The 19,673-nt window shown below is 39.4% G+C and overlaps 2 protein-coding genes across 2 annotated transcripts in view; one reads left to right on the top strand and one right to left on the bottom strand.

Moving 5' to 3' along the window:
* kank1a (KN motif and ankyrin repeat domains 1a) overlaps positions 1-10,147 on the bottom strand; it is a 71,299-nt gene extending 61,152 nt beyond the window's left edge. The window contains exon 1 of the mRNA XM_044196013.1: positions 9,924-10,147. The gene's annotated coding sequence lies outside the window, so the exon portion shown is untranslated. The remainder of the gene's footprint in view (positions 1-9,923) is intronic.
* Positions 10,148-12,664: 2,517 nt separating this feature from the next.
* Positions 12,665-19,187, top strand: LOC122876104 (fructose-1,6-bisphosphatase 1-like). Its single transcript, XM_044196021.1, has 7 exons — positions 12,665-13,052; positions 13,939-14,101; positions 14,994-15,086; positions 15,538-15,678; positions 15,795-15,932; positions 16,299-16,418; positions 18,469-19,187. The coding sequence occupies exons 1-7, from the start codon at positions 12,883-12,885 to the stop codon at positions 18,658-18,660; spliced, it is 1,017 nt and encodes a 338-aa protein (XP_044051956.1). The 5' UTR covers positions 12,665-12,882; the 3' UTR covers positions 18,661-19,187.
* Positions 19,188-19,673: the final 486 nt, after the last annotated feature.

The raw sequence follows: 19,673 nt of genomic DNA, 5'->3' as shown, positions 1-19,673 counted from the left end.
AGGCCACAATATATTAATTTTTGCACAGCTGCACATCCCAACTAAAAAAGGTGGAGCCCCAAACCAGCCTTGATATCAGAATGACTGGATCTTCACTGGGAATGTGTAGAGCAGCAGCTGTAGACACAACAGACACCCCTCACCCCCAAGCCCTGACCCTCAAACCAGTTCCCACCATCTACCTAACAGATATCAACTGTGCAGCTCTGGCTCATCAGTATTTCCAACATACTACACTTCCAGCAATCAGATCAATAATAACAGCAACAAAGTTTAATTTCATTTCCATTTAACAAGCTAGTATGAGTCACAACTGCACAAAAAGGCAAGTTCCGTGTTTATAGCGGATAATCTTATGAAAGAAGAAATAATGGCACATAATTTAGACGCAATGAGTGCATTTCTCCTGTGTTCTCTGGAAGTTGTCTTTTGCATGGAGAGAAGAGTTCAATGCTGCATTCAGTGGCGGTACTGAGCTATGGGGGGGGGACATGAATAAAACAAAAAGGTGTTCATCGGCAGGTTATATGAATCCAAATATGCAGCTCGAAAAATGAAGGCATCTACAGAAAACAATGCAACGTTTGTATTAGCAACTGTAGACTTGCCTTGCTAACTCCAAGTAACATTTTGCACTCACCTTCACCAGGTCTTAAAAGTTATTTTGTGAATGCATCTCCCTCAGCTGCAACTCATAGACAGCTCCCAGTACAACCAGAGAAGACACATCCCAGAGAGAAATGAGGGATTAACACGGATACGTCACCCAGCGCTGTCTCACACGGCAGAGCACGAGCCAATCACAACACAGCCGATCAGACAGCAAACACACACACAATGTAACCTGACAATACCAGCCAGTGAGGGAGACTGTAATATGAGCAGCCTGGTGACTAGCGGGCCGAGGCTCTGGGGTTCTCTCAGCCGTAAACAGTGGCATCCCTGGCAGGAGACAAATTAAACAGCTCTTTCTGTGGTGTAGAGGATAATGGAAGTGTGGAGAAATTGGGGGCGTTTCCAATAGCCTGCGGGTAAAAAGCTGCACAAGGCAACATTTTCATGTAAAAGTAGTTAACTCTCATTAAAGTGATGCTCCACCCAAAATCTATCTTTTGAGAATGAAACACACCGCCTTCAAGGCACAGCTGTAGTTTGATTTACAGTGGATTGAAAAGAATTCAACAGCGGCCTTTTTTCATGGCAGGAAAAGAGCATTAATACTAAGGCTGAGACTAACAATTATTTTCAATATCGATGAATCTGCCGGTTATTTCCTCGATTAATCCAGAGTCAGGGCGTGTTTGTCGAGTTTAGCATGAAGCGGACTAATTAAGTCAAATCTTGTTTGTTTGTTTAACCTGCATATAAGAAGAAATGTAAAAATGACAATTTGTGGTTTTAGGGGAGTTAGTTTAGGATATGCTGTAACTATTTCACACAGTGACTTCCTGGAGGCTTGTTGTTATCGTGCCTGTACAGAGACCAAAACCTACTTAATGAAGCGGTAATAACTACCTGTACTGAGTAGGGCTGCATGATTTGGTAAAAATAATAAAAATCATATAGCGATTATTTTGACAGATTATGATTGATTCATTTTCACTGAAGAAATTATTAAAATGATGATTATGTGACATTTGCTGGGGTCTGTACCAAACAAACATGTTTTCTTACATCTGGAGAACAAGATTTGTAGGCCAAGGCATCTCCGCAGCACCACAATACTTCATTATAATGCTGTTTTGTTACATTTTACCTTCATCCTGTAGGACTGACATGATTTGACAGATATGAATCCAAGATGCCCACAGCTTCTGTTCTCTGTGAAGAAGCAAATTACAAAACTTTTCAAATCCACCTTTTCAAGCCCACAGAGGGACAGCATACTTAGAAGTGAGGTTTTAAGTGGAGTAACTGTGTCTACTCTCTTCATTAAAAAGACACCATAGATTCACCTACGAATGGGATCAAATGGTATACACACTTCCACCCACTGAAAGTGACTAACAGCAGCACGTGAGCACTCTCTCCACAGAAATCTAGTACATCTCAACATTTCATTTGTTTTGTCTCTTGCATCTTTTGAGCCTTTTGACTGAAAGCATAATGGACAGGTTAAAGCGAGACTGAGATTTTGTTATTTCTTCTTTCAAAAGTTGCAGTCTTAGCAATGAAAAGCTGAATTCATGAGCAATAAAATGCATCTATTTTTTTCCCCACATACTTGTGTTACTAGTTGTATGCTTATTTTTTTTTCCTATCTTTGTTCAGCTTTGTCGTCATTGTTTTTAGCTGTACGTCTATCTTCCTGTAAGTTGTTCTTTGAACTGTGTATGTACATTGAGGGCAACTTAAAACCAGAGTGAAAGGTCCTTGTATGTGTACACATACTTGGCCAATAAAGCCAATTCTGGTTACTGGATACTGACGTTCTTTTCCTAAAGTTGTGAGTTTTCCCTAGTAAAACTAACAAAAGAAGCCAAATGGTTTCACTAAATGTGTGCCTTGTGGGGAAAAGAAAACCATTTCATAAACAGAATATGGTTTTTGGTAAACAAGGCTAGCATGCCACCTGGTTACGCCTGGATAGCTCTCCTGATAAGAGTTGAGTTCTGGCTAAATTGAATCGGACTGCCCAGACTGCCTTCTCGTGGAATGCTTCAACTTGACAGGGAAAGTCTGTACATGCCTGCATAGCTGAGGGATTATCACAGTATCAATTGAGGCCTGAATTCCCTTTGCACCTGCCTTGTCCTGCTTAACGTACAAGTAACAGGCGGGGATTTTTCACTCCTCCATTTCTCAGACAACTTGCCCTTCATTCACAGGCATTTCTGACGAGATAATGAGAAGCTGAGGGTGAGCTGCTTCTACAAACTGACACTTCCTTCTGACAGAGGCAGCCATGGCAGTTTTGTAAATACAAACGTTGAAAGTTTTGCAGATCTGTATCATTTCTGCAGCCCTTCAGATCCACTGAGGTCGCTCGGTATATACAGACAGATAAAGAGAGCTGCAAGTATTGTGGTGGTCTTGTGGTTAGAAAAAAAATGGAGCAGTAACAACATGACTGCTGGTTTAATCCCTGCCCAATATGGCAGATCGAGAGAGGATACTCTATACCTTCAAGCAAGGCAGCAACTCCAATCACATGAGCAGCTGGTCCATGACTCTCACTTTGTGAATTATACAGCATTTTTGTGTTTAATGATCATCATGTCAAAGCCACATTGTATGTACTATTAATAGGAATTCACTCAAAAACAGATAAAAGAGCGATACGGTTGCATTCGGTGACATTTCTTCCACAATGCCAGAGTAGTTCACAATGAAACAACTCTGTGACTGCATGTTTAAACTCTAACAAAGTAAGAGGAATTATCGACGCTTGCCGTGTTCATCGTAATGAAGGAAAACAGTGCAATGGTATGGCTTTTATGTTTTTTTGTATGGTTTCTGGTCAACAATGGAGGTGTTCTTTAGCTGTTAATTGGGTCTGTTCATGCACACATCTCTCAGTAAAAACCACAAGCCAAGCAGAAAACCTAACGGCACCATACGCTTTTACGGTCTGGTGGGTCACCTAAGGTCAACAGGAAGTTCACGAATAAGAAATCGAATGTGTGCCGATTAGAGCCAGTGTAATCGGCTGGTGTTTGCTTATCTCTCATGCATAAATATCTGTATACATGCTGGCAGGAGACAAATGTAAATCACGTTTTACAGGCTGCATTTTTTGCATGTTTTAACCTCATTCTTCTTGATTCAAGTTTAAAGTATTTTGGCGTATTTGTGCTTTTTATTTGTAACTTTTATTGGTTTACTGTACAAAGTTTACTGTGTTAAGGCCGAAACACACCGCCGCCGATCCATGCACTCCCCCTCTACTCTTGACTAAAAACAGTATATCAGCAGAGCCTTCTACTTTGTGATAGTTGAGCCATTTTCAGCACTGAAGAAAAGTGAAAATCGTCTGCATTTTCCTTGGAGCATGGGTAAGGCAGTTATGATAATTGAGGTGTTTGTGGTTCCCTGCCTCACCACATTGTGTTTTTTTCCTGCCACTCCTTCCATTGTGGTCAAATATCAAAATAATAATTTAAAGCAAGCCTCGTCAAGCAGCGTGCCTTTTCTTCAGGGCATCTTTTCAGTTTGTAATTAATTTAATTCACAGGAGCAGCCCATTAAGCTTTAGCAGAGACCATGAAAGACTAAAGCAGAAAGTCATGTCCACTACAGTCCTACAAGCAATGTTGACACTGACCCTCCTTCATAAGAAATCACTAATAAACAAAAGGTTTGTTTGTCTGTACAACTCCAAAAAAAAAACCCAAAAAAACAAAAAAAAACAAAACAAAAAAAAACAAATTACATCCAGTTTGAGCTGGAAGCAACATGTTGGACACACCACATGTCAGAAAGGTGTGGTCCAAGTGTAACTGTCAAAGTGATTCAGTAAAATGTTTTCCAGGCAATGTTTATGAAAGGTTGGTCAAAATTATATCTATTTACTATCCAAACAACTCAGTAGGTATTAATGAGGGATCAGGCATGCAAACGTTGTGGAAATGGCTCAAGAATGAACAGTAATTCAGCTGCGAGACCAGGAAAAAAAAAAATCCTCAATTCACGACTCATTTAAACTAAATTAATTTGCAAATGGCAAATGTCAAAGCTCTCTGATATAGAGAGCACATGATGACTGAGAGGAGGCATGAATGAAAGAAAGGGATTAACATACCAGGAAACAAAACATCTTTGTGAAACACACTTCAAGGTTTAGCTGGGGTTAATCCCAGAGAAATGCCTTCACTCATTCATGCTCACTGCGACACTTTTCCTCAGAACACAAATCTCACACAAGTTGAAGCATGCAGGACTGAATCATCTAACAATTCTCCATATGGTTTAAACAACTAGACCTCACATAGACAAAAGCCTAGCCAGGTCACAAGGAGGGAACATTTCAGTCAAGAATGGACATGAACATATTGTGATATTTAATGTGACAGTTTGTCAGCTTAGAGTTTTGCACACGTGTCCGTTTGGTCTTTTGTAATTCCTTAGTGACGGTAAGTGATGCAAGAATTTCAATTAACTCAGTTCACAACCTCACCAGATGCCACTGATGGGGACTTCAGCTCGACAGGCCTTAAAAAGGCAAAAGAGGTTATCATGTCCACCATCAGCAAGACAACAACTTCCTCTCATCAAGCTATTTCTGGACAATAAGGAGCAACGGAGCTATTTAACAAGCCAGAGTGAAAGCTGGGTATTGTATTACACTATATTTCACTTACAACATCTTTAAGGATCACTTAAATTGGTCTGAACAATCTTAACAGCCGTCTAACATTTCCTAATGCACTGGGAAATGTGAACTGTGGCAGAAATAATACTTAGTCTATAGCCACATTAGGGGCCCTGTGGGTGGATGACAAATTGAGAGACTACTTTGCTATTTTTAGATCCTTACCACTAGTGCGGCAAAAAATTGATAAACTTTGACCTGAAGGTGAAACCCCGAAAGGCCATATTGTTACCTAAATTAAAAAAAGGGTTTAAGGGAGAAGTTCGACATTTTGGGGAATACACTTATTCGGTTTCTCACCGAGAGTTAGATGAGAAGATTGATACCACTCATTTCTGTATGCTAAATATGATGCTACCGCCAGCAGCCGGCTAACTTAGCTTAGCATAAAGACTGGAAAAAGCTAGCCTGGCTCTGTTCACCGTTAACAAAATCCGCCAAACAGCACCTCTAAAGCTCACTAATTAAACACATTATATCTAATAATGTGCCACACTATTTCTTGGCCGGGACCAGTAACTGGTGCTGGAGTGTCTGCTGGTTCTGACCAAGAAATAGTCTGGTATATAACCCCCTGAACATGTTAGCTGTGAACTAGTTAACATGCATGTTCAGACTACTTTTTACATAGTGTGGGCTGAGCAGCTGTACAATCTAAACCTCCTAAAATATTCATTTTAAAAAGACTCCGGTTCGGATCCGTGGGAACAACACTTGACATCCCTAAAAATAATATTTGATGGAGGTAAAGAGTACACCGGCCATCATGTGGTATCTATTCAAGACATTTTTATTCTATTTCAACCTGGGAGACAATTAAAAAACAATGGGAAACCAAAATAATGACAGATTCTTCTAAGTTAACAATGTCCAATGATCAAGCATTCAAAATGATGATCTTTACACATTGCCACAACTCAAAAAAAGATCTACATCTGACCTTTACATCAACCGTAAACACTTAACGGTTTGTACAATATGCCTTAGAGCATTCTATATAGCCTAATATTTGTGATTAATGAGTGCATGAAAAAGCCAAACCCAACCAAAACAAAAGCCTCCCAATCCATCTCAGAGTCTTGTTTAGCCTCTCAATCCAGCAAGCACTGATTTAAAAAGAAGATTTGAAAGCAGTTCTGCCAGAGCTTTGATCACTCCAATAATGACTTCCTAGCAAATTTGCAAACAATGTGGGGCTGGCCTGGCAGCTGCCCCAGACCCTTGGTAATCTTTTAGGAGGATTGCCTGAAGCTTGACTTTTCTTTTTTGTTTTTATTACATTCAACAATTCCTCCATTTAGAAATCTACTGTGCCGACCTTGTTATTTTAGATTTTACAGGTTTATGCATATAGAGACTACACTTGTGTGATGTCTAATCTAATCTGATATCTCACCAAACAGATTTAGCTCTCAAATATGTACTTTGGTACAGCTCTCAATAAGGTTTGTTTTTTGCAGGGTAGCTCTAATTATTTAGTTTGAGTGCATCTACTAATCAAAGTAGGTTTGATCTTGTAATAACAGGGCAGTCCCTGAGGCTCATGTAGGTCTTCATCCCACTCATTAAGACCTGAACAGCTGTAACAACTCCCTTCACCTCCGCATTCAAAACTGAGAGTGGTTACTTCATGGTTATACAGCGTTCTTCAGGGCGTACAGACGGGTACAGAAAAACTCATCTTCTCAAGTTAATGCAGCCAAAAAGGCAGTATTTTAAGCACTAAGGCATGCAAGAGAAGCACAAATGGGACAGAAGTATGCACAGATGTTTGACCAAAACTTAAAATTACAACTCAGCACCCATCTACATAAAATTACAGAGAAAACATCACGACAAGGATTCCACAAAAACTGTACAGCCGCAAGAAAAGCAGGGCCAGATTTGACGTGCAACCCGCTCAGACGGGGCAGTGGAGTGGAAGTCATTTTCTCTAAATAAACACCGGAGGGATGGGAGTCATAATCACAGGGAGGTGGAGGCTGGGGGTGACACATCTGAGCAGCGGAGGCCCAGCTTTGATCATGTGGACAGAAGGGTCGTCTCACTAAGGTGTTAATTGAGAGACCTCTGCCATATGTCCACAAAGGCTGAATGACCAGCCTGATGATGTGGACCCAGAGCGCCGCTAAGCCTGATGTACCAACCGACGCCAGGCTGTGCTTCCACCCGATCTGCTTACGTGTTAGTGGGAAACCAGTGAGAGGCTGTGGAATGCCCTGCGTGCTGCTGGAGGACACGCACAATGTACAGATTCAACACTAAGCTTGTTACAGTACAAACAAGGCTGAGCTCAGAAACGTCAGTGAAATAAACAAGACGCACATGAGCTGCCTATACACTAAAAATCACTGTGATACATTTACGCTGATAAATAGTCTGTGCATTAATTAGCAGATATTTTATAAAAGTACTTTCCTTAGGTGGCAGTAATTAGCATTTTAATTATACAATTAACTTATAACCAAGAAAAACTAACAATTTAACAGATAGATGAAGCCAGCATGTCCGAAAAAGGCTTGTTCAAAATCATCTTGTCTGCAGATAGATGGTAAAAGTCCATGTATTGTTTTCAAGTTATTGATTCTCAATAACGTGCCGACAGATGAACAGACAGACAACACCTTGAAGGCATAATGCCTCGTATACTGTGGACCTAAAACAAATTATTTTTTGGCTCAACTGCCGAGGACCGGTAAGCTGAAAAGAAAAAAAGTTCCAGCCAATATTTAAGTTCACCACTTAGGCCACATAATAAGTTTATTAGGTACACTTAGCTAAAAGTAATGAAGTCTAATACAACAGCCGAGCAGAAAATCCTATCTTCATGGAGATTTAATGTTCACGTCTTGTTGAAACTGTTACAGAGAGGTGCTGATCATTTTGGAGACCCAAGTTTGTGCTGCCTTTGAAATGTATTGTGTTACACGAAGAGGTGTTTCTAATATTTTTCCCACCTGTGAAAATATGTCTCCCTACATGTGTTCGGTGCCATTTTGTGTAAAGAATTGGGTGTTGTTTAAACATACCTACATTGCATTACCTACATGCACTTTGGTGTGTTTGATGACTCTTGTACATCTGGACATTTACAGGCCAAGATCAGGAGAATGGGTATTTATATCTTACATTCATTTGTAATCAGTGTTGGTTTGATTAGGATGGCAGCACTGTAACTTCAAGGTTTTGTGACTATTGTCATATAATCAATATTATACAAGAAACAGCAGCCAAATTGTCTTAAAACAACATTATAATGGATTTGGACAGTTGGAAAAATCATTAAAAAAGGAATTTTTGAGAAAATTTGATATTTTCCCCAAAGTGACTGTACAAAAGATCACCAGGTTCACCAAAGCCACATAAGGTTGGTACTTTAATGTCTGAAGGAATGCTTTGTTTGGTCTCCTGGATGAAAGCTCGGTTTGTAATCTGTATTCTTATTATACCCAAGTGTAGAAAAATGGATTCAGGGATATGCCAAAAGTGCCACACTGGAAGCCAAAGAATTTCATTAAACCGCTGTCACAGAGCTCATATTCTTCCTCTTGACATATCAATTCAGAGCTTTATCTCTAAAGAAAAGTGGAAAAGCCTCTGAGCCCAGCAGAAGATGAAGAGCCCTCTTCTTGATCTCAGTTCTTCACCAGCACAATAGGGACCACCATCCAGGTCTATATCCCCACTATTCTGATCCTAACATGCTTTAGCTCCCCAGCACAAGCTTTTGCAGAGCTTTCATCTGCCTGCTTAAACCTCTGACAGTGAGAAAATAGGTAGTGGCATGCCAAATCAGAAGAGGAGAGGAAGAATTAACTCTGCTGCATGGTGTGGAGTCTGGATACGACCAACAGCGGCTTCATTTACACTGTATGCAACATTTCAAAGTTGATGACAGTCCCACATTAAGACACTTTTGTCAAGAGCCAGGCACTGTACTGTATTATAAAGGAGAGAGAGAAAATGAGTATAGTGAAAGAAAGGAAGTATTCTTTTAGAGGCCTGAAGTCAGGATGTTTGGGACTTGCAAACCTGTGGTGAAACCTGGTTAGCTGTTAAATCCATGGCAAACATGAGTCAGTATGGGTCATATAATGGTGAGGGATTACTAAATCATGGGTCAGTGCCTGAAAACTGTTTTAAGAGCATAATTAAAACGTCCTTTTTCCTCGCCTCCTCTAATGCACGCACCACATTTCCTTGCACTTGGAGCTCAAAGTTCAAACCCATGCTGCTGCATGTGAGATACTTCCAACACTCCCTTTACACCTGTCTGGCACGAGCAAGCTTTGTTGGGGGGGGGAGAGAAACAACCAGATTACCACAACGAGCTAGGTACAACAAACACCATATGACTTTAAACATAATCCTGTTTAACCAGCAGCGCTTCATGGGATTGTCTGGTCTGGTCGCTGCAGGACCACCTGACCCAGAACATGCATCGAGGACACATTAAACTTACCCAAGGAATTAAACCAAAGGCTCGCGCATGCTTATATAACGCTAAAAAAAATAATAACCTTCAAAAGCTTAAATACTTTAAGGACGATTGAATTAACATATCCCTTGCATTTATCTGAAACTCCCTGCGACTGCAAAGCGTTTAACTTACCCGACGCCAAGTGTCTCCCGAGCTCTTTCTGGACTTGAATGTAACTCCTCCTCACTGTTAATTCAACTGATTGTCCTTGGAGTCAAATTCTTGCAGGGTAAATCGTCCGGATAACGTAGCAACTTAACGTCAAACTCTACGAGGTTGTACCCCGTGGCACACGACACGTCCCGTCTGCACCACCAGCAGCCTCTTTGTACTTGTCCGCTTCAGCAGCAAGTTATTAACCGGCGGGCATGCGCAGTCGGCGCCCAGACGAGCTCAGCGCGGAAATGAAGGTCAATCAGTGCTACAGGTGTAGCTCACCTGCTGTAAAGTCGGCCTACTTTTACTGTCCGAGCTACAGGCGGCTAAACCACCACAATATTTACTGTTTTACTTCAGGAAGGTAATAAGGCTACTTAGCCTTAAAAACGAGTAACTTAAGCTAGTAAGCTGTTAGTTGATCTAAGGCTTTAACTGCTGGTTAATATTACACTTTATCTAGCAATTCAACGACATTTCTAGAGACTTAACGCTTTTATTAACTGATAACAATATCAACTGTTAATTGAATTGTACAGACGTTTAACTAGTAAATATTTTGTGACTTACTTAGTGACAGTTAACGCACCTAAACTAGCTAGCTAGATGTTTAGCTTATCTTCCGCGAAACAATATAGTTCTTGGAATGTCTAACGTATCTTAAATGGGGGCAGTTTTCGTTTGGCGCATTAATATGAGTGTTTATTAATTGTTCTGTGTCACACAAGTGCGGTTTTTTGGGGGGCTAATTTTAACGGTTTCTTAGATGGTTCAGCCTGTTAAACGTCTTAAAATATTATAATATATATATACAACCACAAGTTTATATAAATGTAAAGCTACACAGTGATTATTTACAAGATTAATGATAATTCTAGGCTACCAAAACACACCTACAGTGTTCGGGACAGAGCAAAGAGTGTGCGACCCAAACGAGGTTGTCTGACCAAGACCGCCATCTTGTGGCGTTTTGCTTTAACAGTTATAACACAGGAAGTTCAACACCTTAGAAAAGTATAGTTTTAGAGCATTAAAAGGTTAAGGTTATAGCTTATTTGTGGTTTAACTTCACTACAAGCAGTGGTGGAAATCAAGTAAGTACATTTACTCAAGTACTGCACAAATATACAATTTTTAGATACTTTAATTTTCCATTTTAGGGTACTTTATACTTCTACTCCACTACATTTTAGAGGCAAATATTGTACTTTTTTTTTCTCCACTACATCTATTTGTTACTGGCTACTTTGCAGATTCAGATAAATAATACAAAATATGATCAACAAATACATTTATATTATAGATTAAGATAAAACTTTATTGATCCCCAGGAGAAATTCACAAGCTACCCAGCAGTATATAAAGTAATTAAAATGAGCTCCACCTTTACCAGCTTCAACATTAAAGTGATGAACACATTAATGCATCAATAACTACAATCCAGTTATAAAATATACATTATTCTGAAATGGGCCATTCTACATAATGCATACTTTTACTTTTAGTACTTATAGTTTGATGTTAATACTTTTGAACTTTTACTTAAGTAAAATTTTAAATGCATGACTTTTACTTGTAACAGAGTATTTCTACACTGTGGTATTACTACTTTTACTTAAGTACAAGATCTGAGTACTTCTTCCCCCTGTGACTACAAGCTAATATTTTATTATTAATTATTTTAGGGCTATATTGTGTTGTGTCTTGTAGCTTGTTCACATAAAACTAAAACAATGACACCTATAAAATATAGAAAAAAAAATAATGCATGTAATGTGTTTTAACTTGCCCTTTTTGGAAACAATAACTTTGATTACATAGAGATTGTTTGAGACTAACAGCTAGACTGCAATAGATTAACATGGCCCTTTACAGTAAGACAATTTAAAGGCTGTAGCATATGTTTTGCTTATGCTCCCTTCTTTACTTTTTATTTATTTAACCAGGTCAAAGGCAGTAAGAAGCCTACATGTGCAATGGAGAAAAACAGGTCTGTTTTTGTGATCGATGGATGTGTAGTTAAGAGGATATATAGATACATAGATAGATACATGGATTACATAGCCAAAAGTATGTGGACACCCAAAAACTACACCCATGTGTGTAATTGTTGAACATCTCAGTCCAAAACCATTGGCATTAATGTGCCGCTATAACAGCCTCCACTCTTCTGCGAAGGCTCTCCACGAGATTTTGAAAATCCTGCTGATTCTGGCGATTGCAATTCATCCGAAAGGTGCAGGATGCGGGTTGAGCTCAGGGCTCTGACAAGGCCAGTCGAGTTCTTGCACACCAAATATAGGAAAAACACTTCACCTGGCTTTGTGCAGATGTTGACACAAAACTGGAAGCACTCTTTTGGCCAAAACATCACTGTATTCTGTAGCATTAAGATGTCCCTTAATTGCAAATAAGGGACCTAGCCCAAACCAAAAGCACACAAAAGAATATGGACATGGCTGTGCACATATAGAATAATATAGTATTAGATATATAGATAGATAGAACCAGGGTAAATTGGGAACAAAAAAAGAAATGATATATTATAAGATAATAAAAGTTCATCTATCCAAAAACAAGAAGAATGTGAATGAACACTATCAAAAGTTATGAAACTGTTCATTCACCCTATCGTTTTCAAACTTGCTGGAAAAGTACACGACCCGTCTTGCGCAACGACAGTTTGAAATCAGGCATGCACGGCGTCTATTATTCCGGTCACATCCCTCTATTGGTAACATTGTCATTCCATCACTACCCAGTTCAGTTTGTACAAAGCGGGTCGTGTTTCCAGCGGGGCCACACCTCTCCCGCAGCGCTGGATTGGCCCTTGTGTATTCACTCCCTCCACTGAGTTCCGCGTTGCAGAGCGTTTAAGTTCTGCAGCATTTCCCCCAGCTTCTTACTCTCGGGCTTCAGAGGACCATCTGCCACCATGTCTGACCAAGCAGCCTTCGACACCAACGTGGTCACCATGACCCGGTTCGTTATGGAAGAGGGCATGAAGGCGAAAGGCACCGGAGAGCTGACCACGCTGCTGAACTCGCTGTGCACGGCGGTGAAGGCGATCTCCTGCGCTGTGCGCAAAGCTGGGATCGCCCACCTGTGAGTAAACAACCCTCACTGAGTAGAAGATATTCTCGTTTATAAAGTTAACAGTGGTAGCACGTGTTGCACAGTTCTGTCTGTGCTTAAAAGTACCAATGACTGAAGTTTCAGTCCCACGGCATCCACGTTGGCACCAACTGAGCAGGAGACTGATGGGTTTCTGTGCGCCAGTCAGGAAGCCATACCTGACATCACCACGCCCACTTTCAGATGATCCGTCGTGCATACAATTTATTTCAACAAACACATTTCGGTCATATATTTAATGCCGGTAATGTGCAGCCTTAATGCCAGGATCCATTAGAAAGTCCATGCCTTTCTGCCCTGCTACCGTTTTATTTCCTTATCTTGTCTTCACTGTTTCAAACTGCTGTGTTTTAATACTTTGCATTTATGCATATTATGTCATTACTATGTGCTGTGTAGGTTAATAATGCCATGTTAAGTTTCTGGTTAAGGAAATGTTTACATAACCTAAGTATCTATTACAAAAATAGACCTGTTCCCTAAATATTTACATTAATGTACATATATATGTGTGTGTGTATATATATATATTTTACAATTTTGTGTTTGTATTTGTTGTTGTTTTCACGTGACCTACCTGAGCAGAAATCTTTTGTATGTGCTAAACCTTTGTGGCTGATGAGACATGATGTGATGCAGAGCTTTACTCAGTCACCAACTAACCTCTGCAGTTTAGAAATGCAGAGTCATGCATCACTTGCAGTTTTTTTCATTTCATGATTTTTATTCCAATCAATCTTATCTCAGTAACAAAAACTGTAGAGATGTTTAAATGATATTTTGTCAGTTAACAAAATAGAAACTACCAAAAATGAAAGTTTTTACAGAAGTAGAATTGTTGTTTATGTCTTATCAGTTATGGCATCGCTGGCAGCACCAATGTGACAGGTGACCAGGTGAAGAAGCTGGACATTCTGTCCAATGATCTGGTCATCAACATGATCAAGTCATCTTTTACCTCCTGTTTGCTGGTGTCTGAAGAGAATGAGAACGCCATCATTATAGAGCCAGAAAGAAGGGTAAGTGGGTCTGTGTGACAGCTGGAGAAAGAATAGACTTTGATTTAGACTTTAAAACAAAACCAGGGATCTTTGCTACTCCTGAAGCTTTCTCTGGGTTAATGTAAATGTCTGTTTTTCAGATCTTTTCCTCATGGGATCTTATCTCATATGACTGGTCGAGTAAAAATAGGCTTTCAGTTCCTGTCAAATTAAGTGTTATATGAAATTAGTTTCAGACTGACCACTTGCACAGCAATGATCAAACTTGTATTCAATTGTCACTGGTAGGTACAGTTAAAGGTTCCCCGTGGAGCTTTTGATTTCTAGTTGACCAGCGTTTTATTTGTCTCATGCACGCCCACGAGAACGCGGATGCACAAGGGTGACGCAATACACATTCCTACCAATGGTGTCACACTATTGCACTGATCTACAGGCAGCAGGAATCAGAATCAGAAACAGAAATACTTTATTGATCCCCGAAGGGAAACTCTTTGTTACAGCAGCTCGCCTTTACGTCAGTGCACAAAGGAGAAAGTACTATCAAAAAATATAATACAGTACACTATAAAACAGTTCAGAAAATAAATTAAGTACCAGGTGGGTCTAAAATAAAATGGGTCATGAAACGCAGCATTGTGCGAACAAGAGGCAGGGAAGAAGAAGGCCGCTAGCTAGTTAATATGAATGTAAACAAGAGGATTTAAAATACTTAAAAAATTGATGATTAAATGTTTTATGATGAAGGAAATGCATTCAACACATTTGTTTGACCTGAAGGACACACACACAGTGCGTTTAGGCGAGTAACACTGACTGTAAACATAACTTTTGTTTGTTTACAAGAAAACTCCACAGGGCAACTTTAACAACAGAGAAGTTATTTCTAGCACTTTTCCTTGTCTTCCAGGGCAAATACATTGTGTGCTTTGATCCTTTGGACGGCTCCTCCAACATCGACTGTCTCGTCTCCATCGGAACCATCTTTGCCATCTACAAAAAGGTACTAACACAGGTTCAAATTCTCATGATAAAGTGTCTTTGACCTTGATGTGCAAACCGAAAGCCAAGTCATGGCAGAATGATATGACTTGGCAATTTTTTTTAAATTAGCTTTTATAATTGTACTAGTCTGAGTGGTTTGAAGGCCAAGACAGATAAGTTACACGGAAGTTGTCGCTCATATTCATGTCTTTGATTTCGGCCAAGTTCATGCCAAAAATGTTACACTGATATACCCCCCAGAATTATATTATCCAAGTCAAAAAAAACTTTTATAACAAGGTTTTTTCTCACTCAAACCCAGGCTATTCTTCTTTTTATGGCCCTCGAAGTCAAAGCATTCCTATTCAGTGGCGGTTAAAATGTAAAATATGGTAATGCCATTTTACGAAGATGGTAAAGTGAAAAGGGAATGATTCCTTGATGACATTAGTTTATATGTTTCCCCTCAGACCACAGATGATGAGCCCTGTGAGAAGGACGCCCTGCAGCCTGGCAGGAACCTTGTGGCGGCAGGCTACGCCCTCTACGGCAGCGCCACCATGATGGTGATCTCCACCGGCCAGGGAGTCAACTGCTTCATGCTCGACCCAGTTAGTACTCTCTTGAAGGCCCTGTGTGTCACATAGAAAAAATCTTGCAAATTCATTTTGTACAAAACATGTGGTTCTGAGGTTATTGATAACATTTTCTGCTTTTTGCTCATCAGGCGATTGGCGAATTTATCCTGGTTGATCGGGATGTGAAGATCAAGAAGCGAGGCAAGATTTACAGCTTGAATGAAGGTTATGCAAAGCACTTTGAACCCGCCGTCACAGAGTACCTGCAGAAGAAGAAGTTCCCTCAGGTAAGACTGACGCAGGACGTGTGGGGAGAGCTTCAAGCAGAGTAGTGTTGTTAAATATTAATATTACATAAAATAGTAAACTAAATGTGTTATGTCCAGCTAATCTCCATCTTTCTTAAAGGCATTTTGGTGGCATTTGTTGGAGAGGGTCATTACTTTCACTTTTCATTGCCAGATTGTTCAAGCTTCTTTTAATTGTATTTATTATTCAGGGCCAGTCGACATTAATCAACATACATTAAAATGTAAATATGCCAAGACTGACACATTTTTACCTGCAGACTTGGATGTGAGGTTTGTATTTTCTAATGCAGATCTTGTCCAGTTTTAAATAGCTTACTAATGCAACATTGTAAATGACTGTAGGATGGCACTGAGCCCTACGGCGCCCGTTACATTGGCTCCATGGTGGCAGACGTCCACCGAACGCTGATGTATGGAGGCATCTTTTTATACCCAGGAAATGTGAAGAGCCCCAAAGGAAAGGTAAGGGCCCACTGCTGCTTTCTCCTGCATTAAACATTTTAAAGATCTAATAAACGCTCACTCTCAAATGTTCTATCTTAAAACAAAGTGGATGGTACACATTTAGTAAATACAATATTAGAAGTATATGGACATTGTATAAAGACATGAGCCCCCATTGTAAAAGTTACATTTTTAAAATATCCTGACGGGGTCTGCCTCCTGTAGTTTACGCACATGTGAACAAGCTTAAAGGATAAGGCTTGTGATATTCCACGTTTTTGTTATTGTCTATAAATCCCATGAAAAGACCAAAACCAACCGTGTTTTAGTCTGTCTCTCAATACTTTCCGACTTCTCAAGTCTGTTGTTTTCAACAAGGCCCAAGGCCATTGGTTCCTACTGAAGACAAACTTTTTAAAATACAGGTGATGGATATACAGTTAAATTTTTTAAAAAGGCTAAATAATTGTCCAGCAGTTTTAAGAAATTTTGAGCTACAGTGCAGTAGTAGTAGTAGTTTTTAGCAAATGTTACTCAAACAGGAGTAAATACTGTATTTGTTATAATTTTCATGTTTTTATAGATGAATACACTGAACCTTGGACTATTTTCAGCCGCAGATTTGGTATGCTAGCAAGTATTTACAGCAGCCGTACAGTGTACATGGGTTCAACTCAAAATAAACTACAGTGTCCATGTTTATCATAATGAAGGAACATGTCACCCAGTGCAACAGTGTGGCTCATTGATGTGTTTTTAATAGCTTTTGGAGAACAATGGAGGTCTACAGCACAGAGGAATAAGTTATATTAGGCTTTGGATACACAGACGATACTTTAATAGGATCATTTCACTGTTGGTTTTGGTCAGGATTTGTTTAAGAAAAGTGTAGAATATCACTAGACCTTTTTAATAACATCATCAACCATATGTTGAGTTTTCAAGAACCAATAAGATCTTTTTTCTTCAGTTTCACTTACGGTGATAAAAGAATAGTTTATTCAGTGTCACTTGTAACAGGAGGCCATACTGAAGAAAGTGTCACAACAAAGTGTGTCTTCACTCTCCACATCCTTCCAGTATTTGCAAGACTGAGCCAAACACGATGTTGTCACATTTTAAAAAGGTAGAAAGCAACTGTTTTTTAAAATGTATAGAAATAAGGAATAAAACTCCCAGCAGTAACCGTTAAAACAATTGTTTCATTGGTTGAACTTATGCTACCAGCTTGCAATGAGTTAGGGACTCAATTTAGTCCATCAAATCCATACAGTACCTGTAGTTAAAAAAATAAATGTTTTTTAAATAAGTCCCAGTTAACAAACAATGGTGCTCTTGCAGTCAGTGGCCACATCAAATGCAACAAGGAGGAAAAATCCAGGCACTCTTGAGTTTTGAGTAAAATTAAAAAGCCTTGCAATATTAAAGGCTTTTTATCATACTCAGGACAAACATTAGATTTACTTTTTACAATTTACAGATTAAAAAGTTGCAAACAAATAATTAAAAATTTCTATAATAATAATAATCAAAGCAACAAAAACTACTTAAAAGCAAGATTTAAAAGAGAAGTCTTAAGATGTTTCTTGGAGGAATTTACATAAGTTTAATGTTCTGGTCAGATTGTTCCACAGTTTTGATCCGTAATAGTTATCTCTCCGTATTTCTTTGTCTTGAAGGATAGGTTCACAGTTTTTCAAGTCTGTCTTAAAACAATAGTTAGGTGCCCTTACGAATGTTTTGCTTGCAGTAATTATTCCTTCTGTTCATACTGGCCGTTAAGAGAGCTCTTTCTAGTGCACTTCAAATGTAAGTGATGAGGGGGAAAAATCCACTTCTCATTCTGTGCAAAAGTTTATCCGAAGCTAATATGAGGAGAAAAAGACTGACTTTGGAAGATATCCAATCTGCTTGTCTAGCTCCGACTGCTGAAGCTTCAGATAAAATTTGTCTCAAGTGCTAAACCATTCAGAGAGTTATAAACTAGTAAAACCATTTTAAATTAGAATATTCAGTTTGGAGAGTTTGAAATTAGGAGTAGAAACTAAACTCCCCCTCTTCCTCAAAGCTGCGGCTGCTGTACGAATGCAACCCCATGGCCTACATCATGGAGCAGGCGGGCGGCATGGCCTCCACCGGCTTCGAGACCATCCTGGACATCCAGCCTGAGAGCATCCATCAGCGGGCTCCCGTGGCTATGGGTTCCCCCGAGGATGTGCTGGAGTACATCGCCATCTGCCAGAAACATGCCAAGAAGTGAGACCGCACTGACTCGCTCTCATAACCAGCACTCTCCGGCAAAGACCTCGTATCTCCAAACTGTCCACTTTTATGGGACTGAGGAAGTCGGCCTCAATTTGAGCTTGAAGTAAATGTATTTTTAATAATGTCTGGTGGAGTTTGAAATGGTTTCTTAAGCCCAAAAACAAAGTTGGAGTTACAAGGTTTTAATGCCATTCCAGCAATATTCATACTCATTGTAGAAAGCTGAGAAAGCTTAGAAAGAAGGTGGTTCAGTGGAAACATGAAAACTGGCTCTTAAGCTCAATAACGCACACAAACGCACACATTCCACAAAAAACTACCAAAATGTACCAAAGAAAAGCTTTTCCTCCTCACTTTACCTCCATTTGTGCCTTAATTAGAATGAACATACATTCTAGACGAATGAAGGACCAAATACAAACCTCTATGCAACAAAACCTGGTGCAATTTTATTATGTGAACAACTACTGCTTGGATTGATGAAGTCTCTCAATAAATCAACATGAGTCTCAGAAGACAAAATCAGTGTTTTCATCATTTTGAAATGTGTGTTTGCAAAAAGTGTCACATCTTTAAAACTCACCTTTTCACTAATAAGTAGTCTGTGTATTCATTGGCTGTTTGACATTTTTATTATAGCATCAAAAGGTTCAAGACGCAGTCTTAGTATTTTACAGAAAAAATGTAAGTACTCTAGGAAACATACAACCTTTCACATATGTGGATAGAATAAGCAAACTCTTGAGAAATTAAATGGAAGACTTCAAATAAATTGAAATTGAAAAGTTGGAAGATACACTGTCTACAAAAGTTAAGAGATACTTTATCCAGAGGAGTTGACCTTTAAGCTAAAGGTCAGTGGAAGCTCACGGAGCCCTAATGACATTTAAAGCTCACTTGAGCTGCTGTTGTGCTAAAACCAAGCAACTGACTCTGCTTCTACTCTCTTCAAGTTAAATTCACATCTCTTTCTCCCTCAGTCTTTAACCAAAGTGTCTTGTAGCTCAG

This window comes from Siniperca chuatsi, linkage group LG5 (genome assembly GCF_020085105.1).
Source record: "Siniperca chuatsi isolate FFG_IHB_CAS linkage group LG5, ASM2008510v1, whole genome shotgun sequence".
Classification (NCBI taxonomy): domain Eukaryota; kingdom Metazoa; phylum Chordata; class Actinopteri; order Centrarchiformes; family Sinipercidae; genus Siniperca; species Siniperca chuatsi.
The sequence above is the reverse complement of the archived record's forward strand: the minus strand, read 5'-3'. Positions and strand labels throughout refer to the sequence as shown.

Excerpts from the sequence above, each read along its gene's own strand:
- LOC122876104 (XM_044196021.1), top strand. The coding sequence starts at position 12,883 with ATGTCTGACCAAGCAGCCTTCGACACCAACGTGGTCACCATGACCCGG. Across the intron at positions 13,053-13,938 it reads AAAGCTGGGATCGCCCACCT|TTATGGCATCGCTGGCAGCA; the intron begins GTGAGTAAACAA and ends ATGTCTTATCAG. Across the intron at positions 15,933-16,298 it reads AGAAGAAGAAGTTCCCTCAG|GATGGCACTGAGCCCTACGG; the intron begins GTAAGACTGACG and ends AAATGACTGTAG.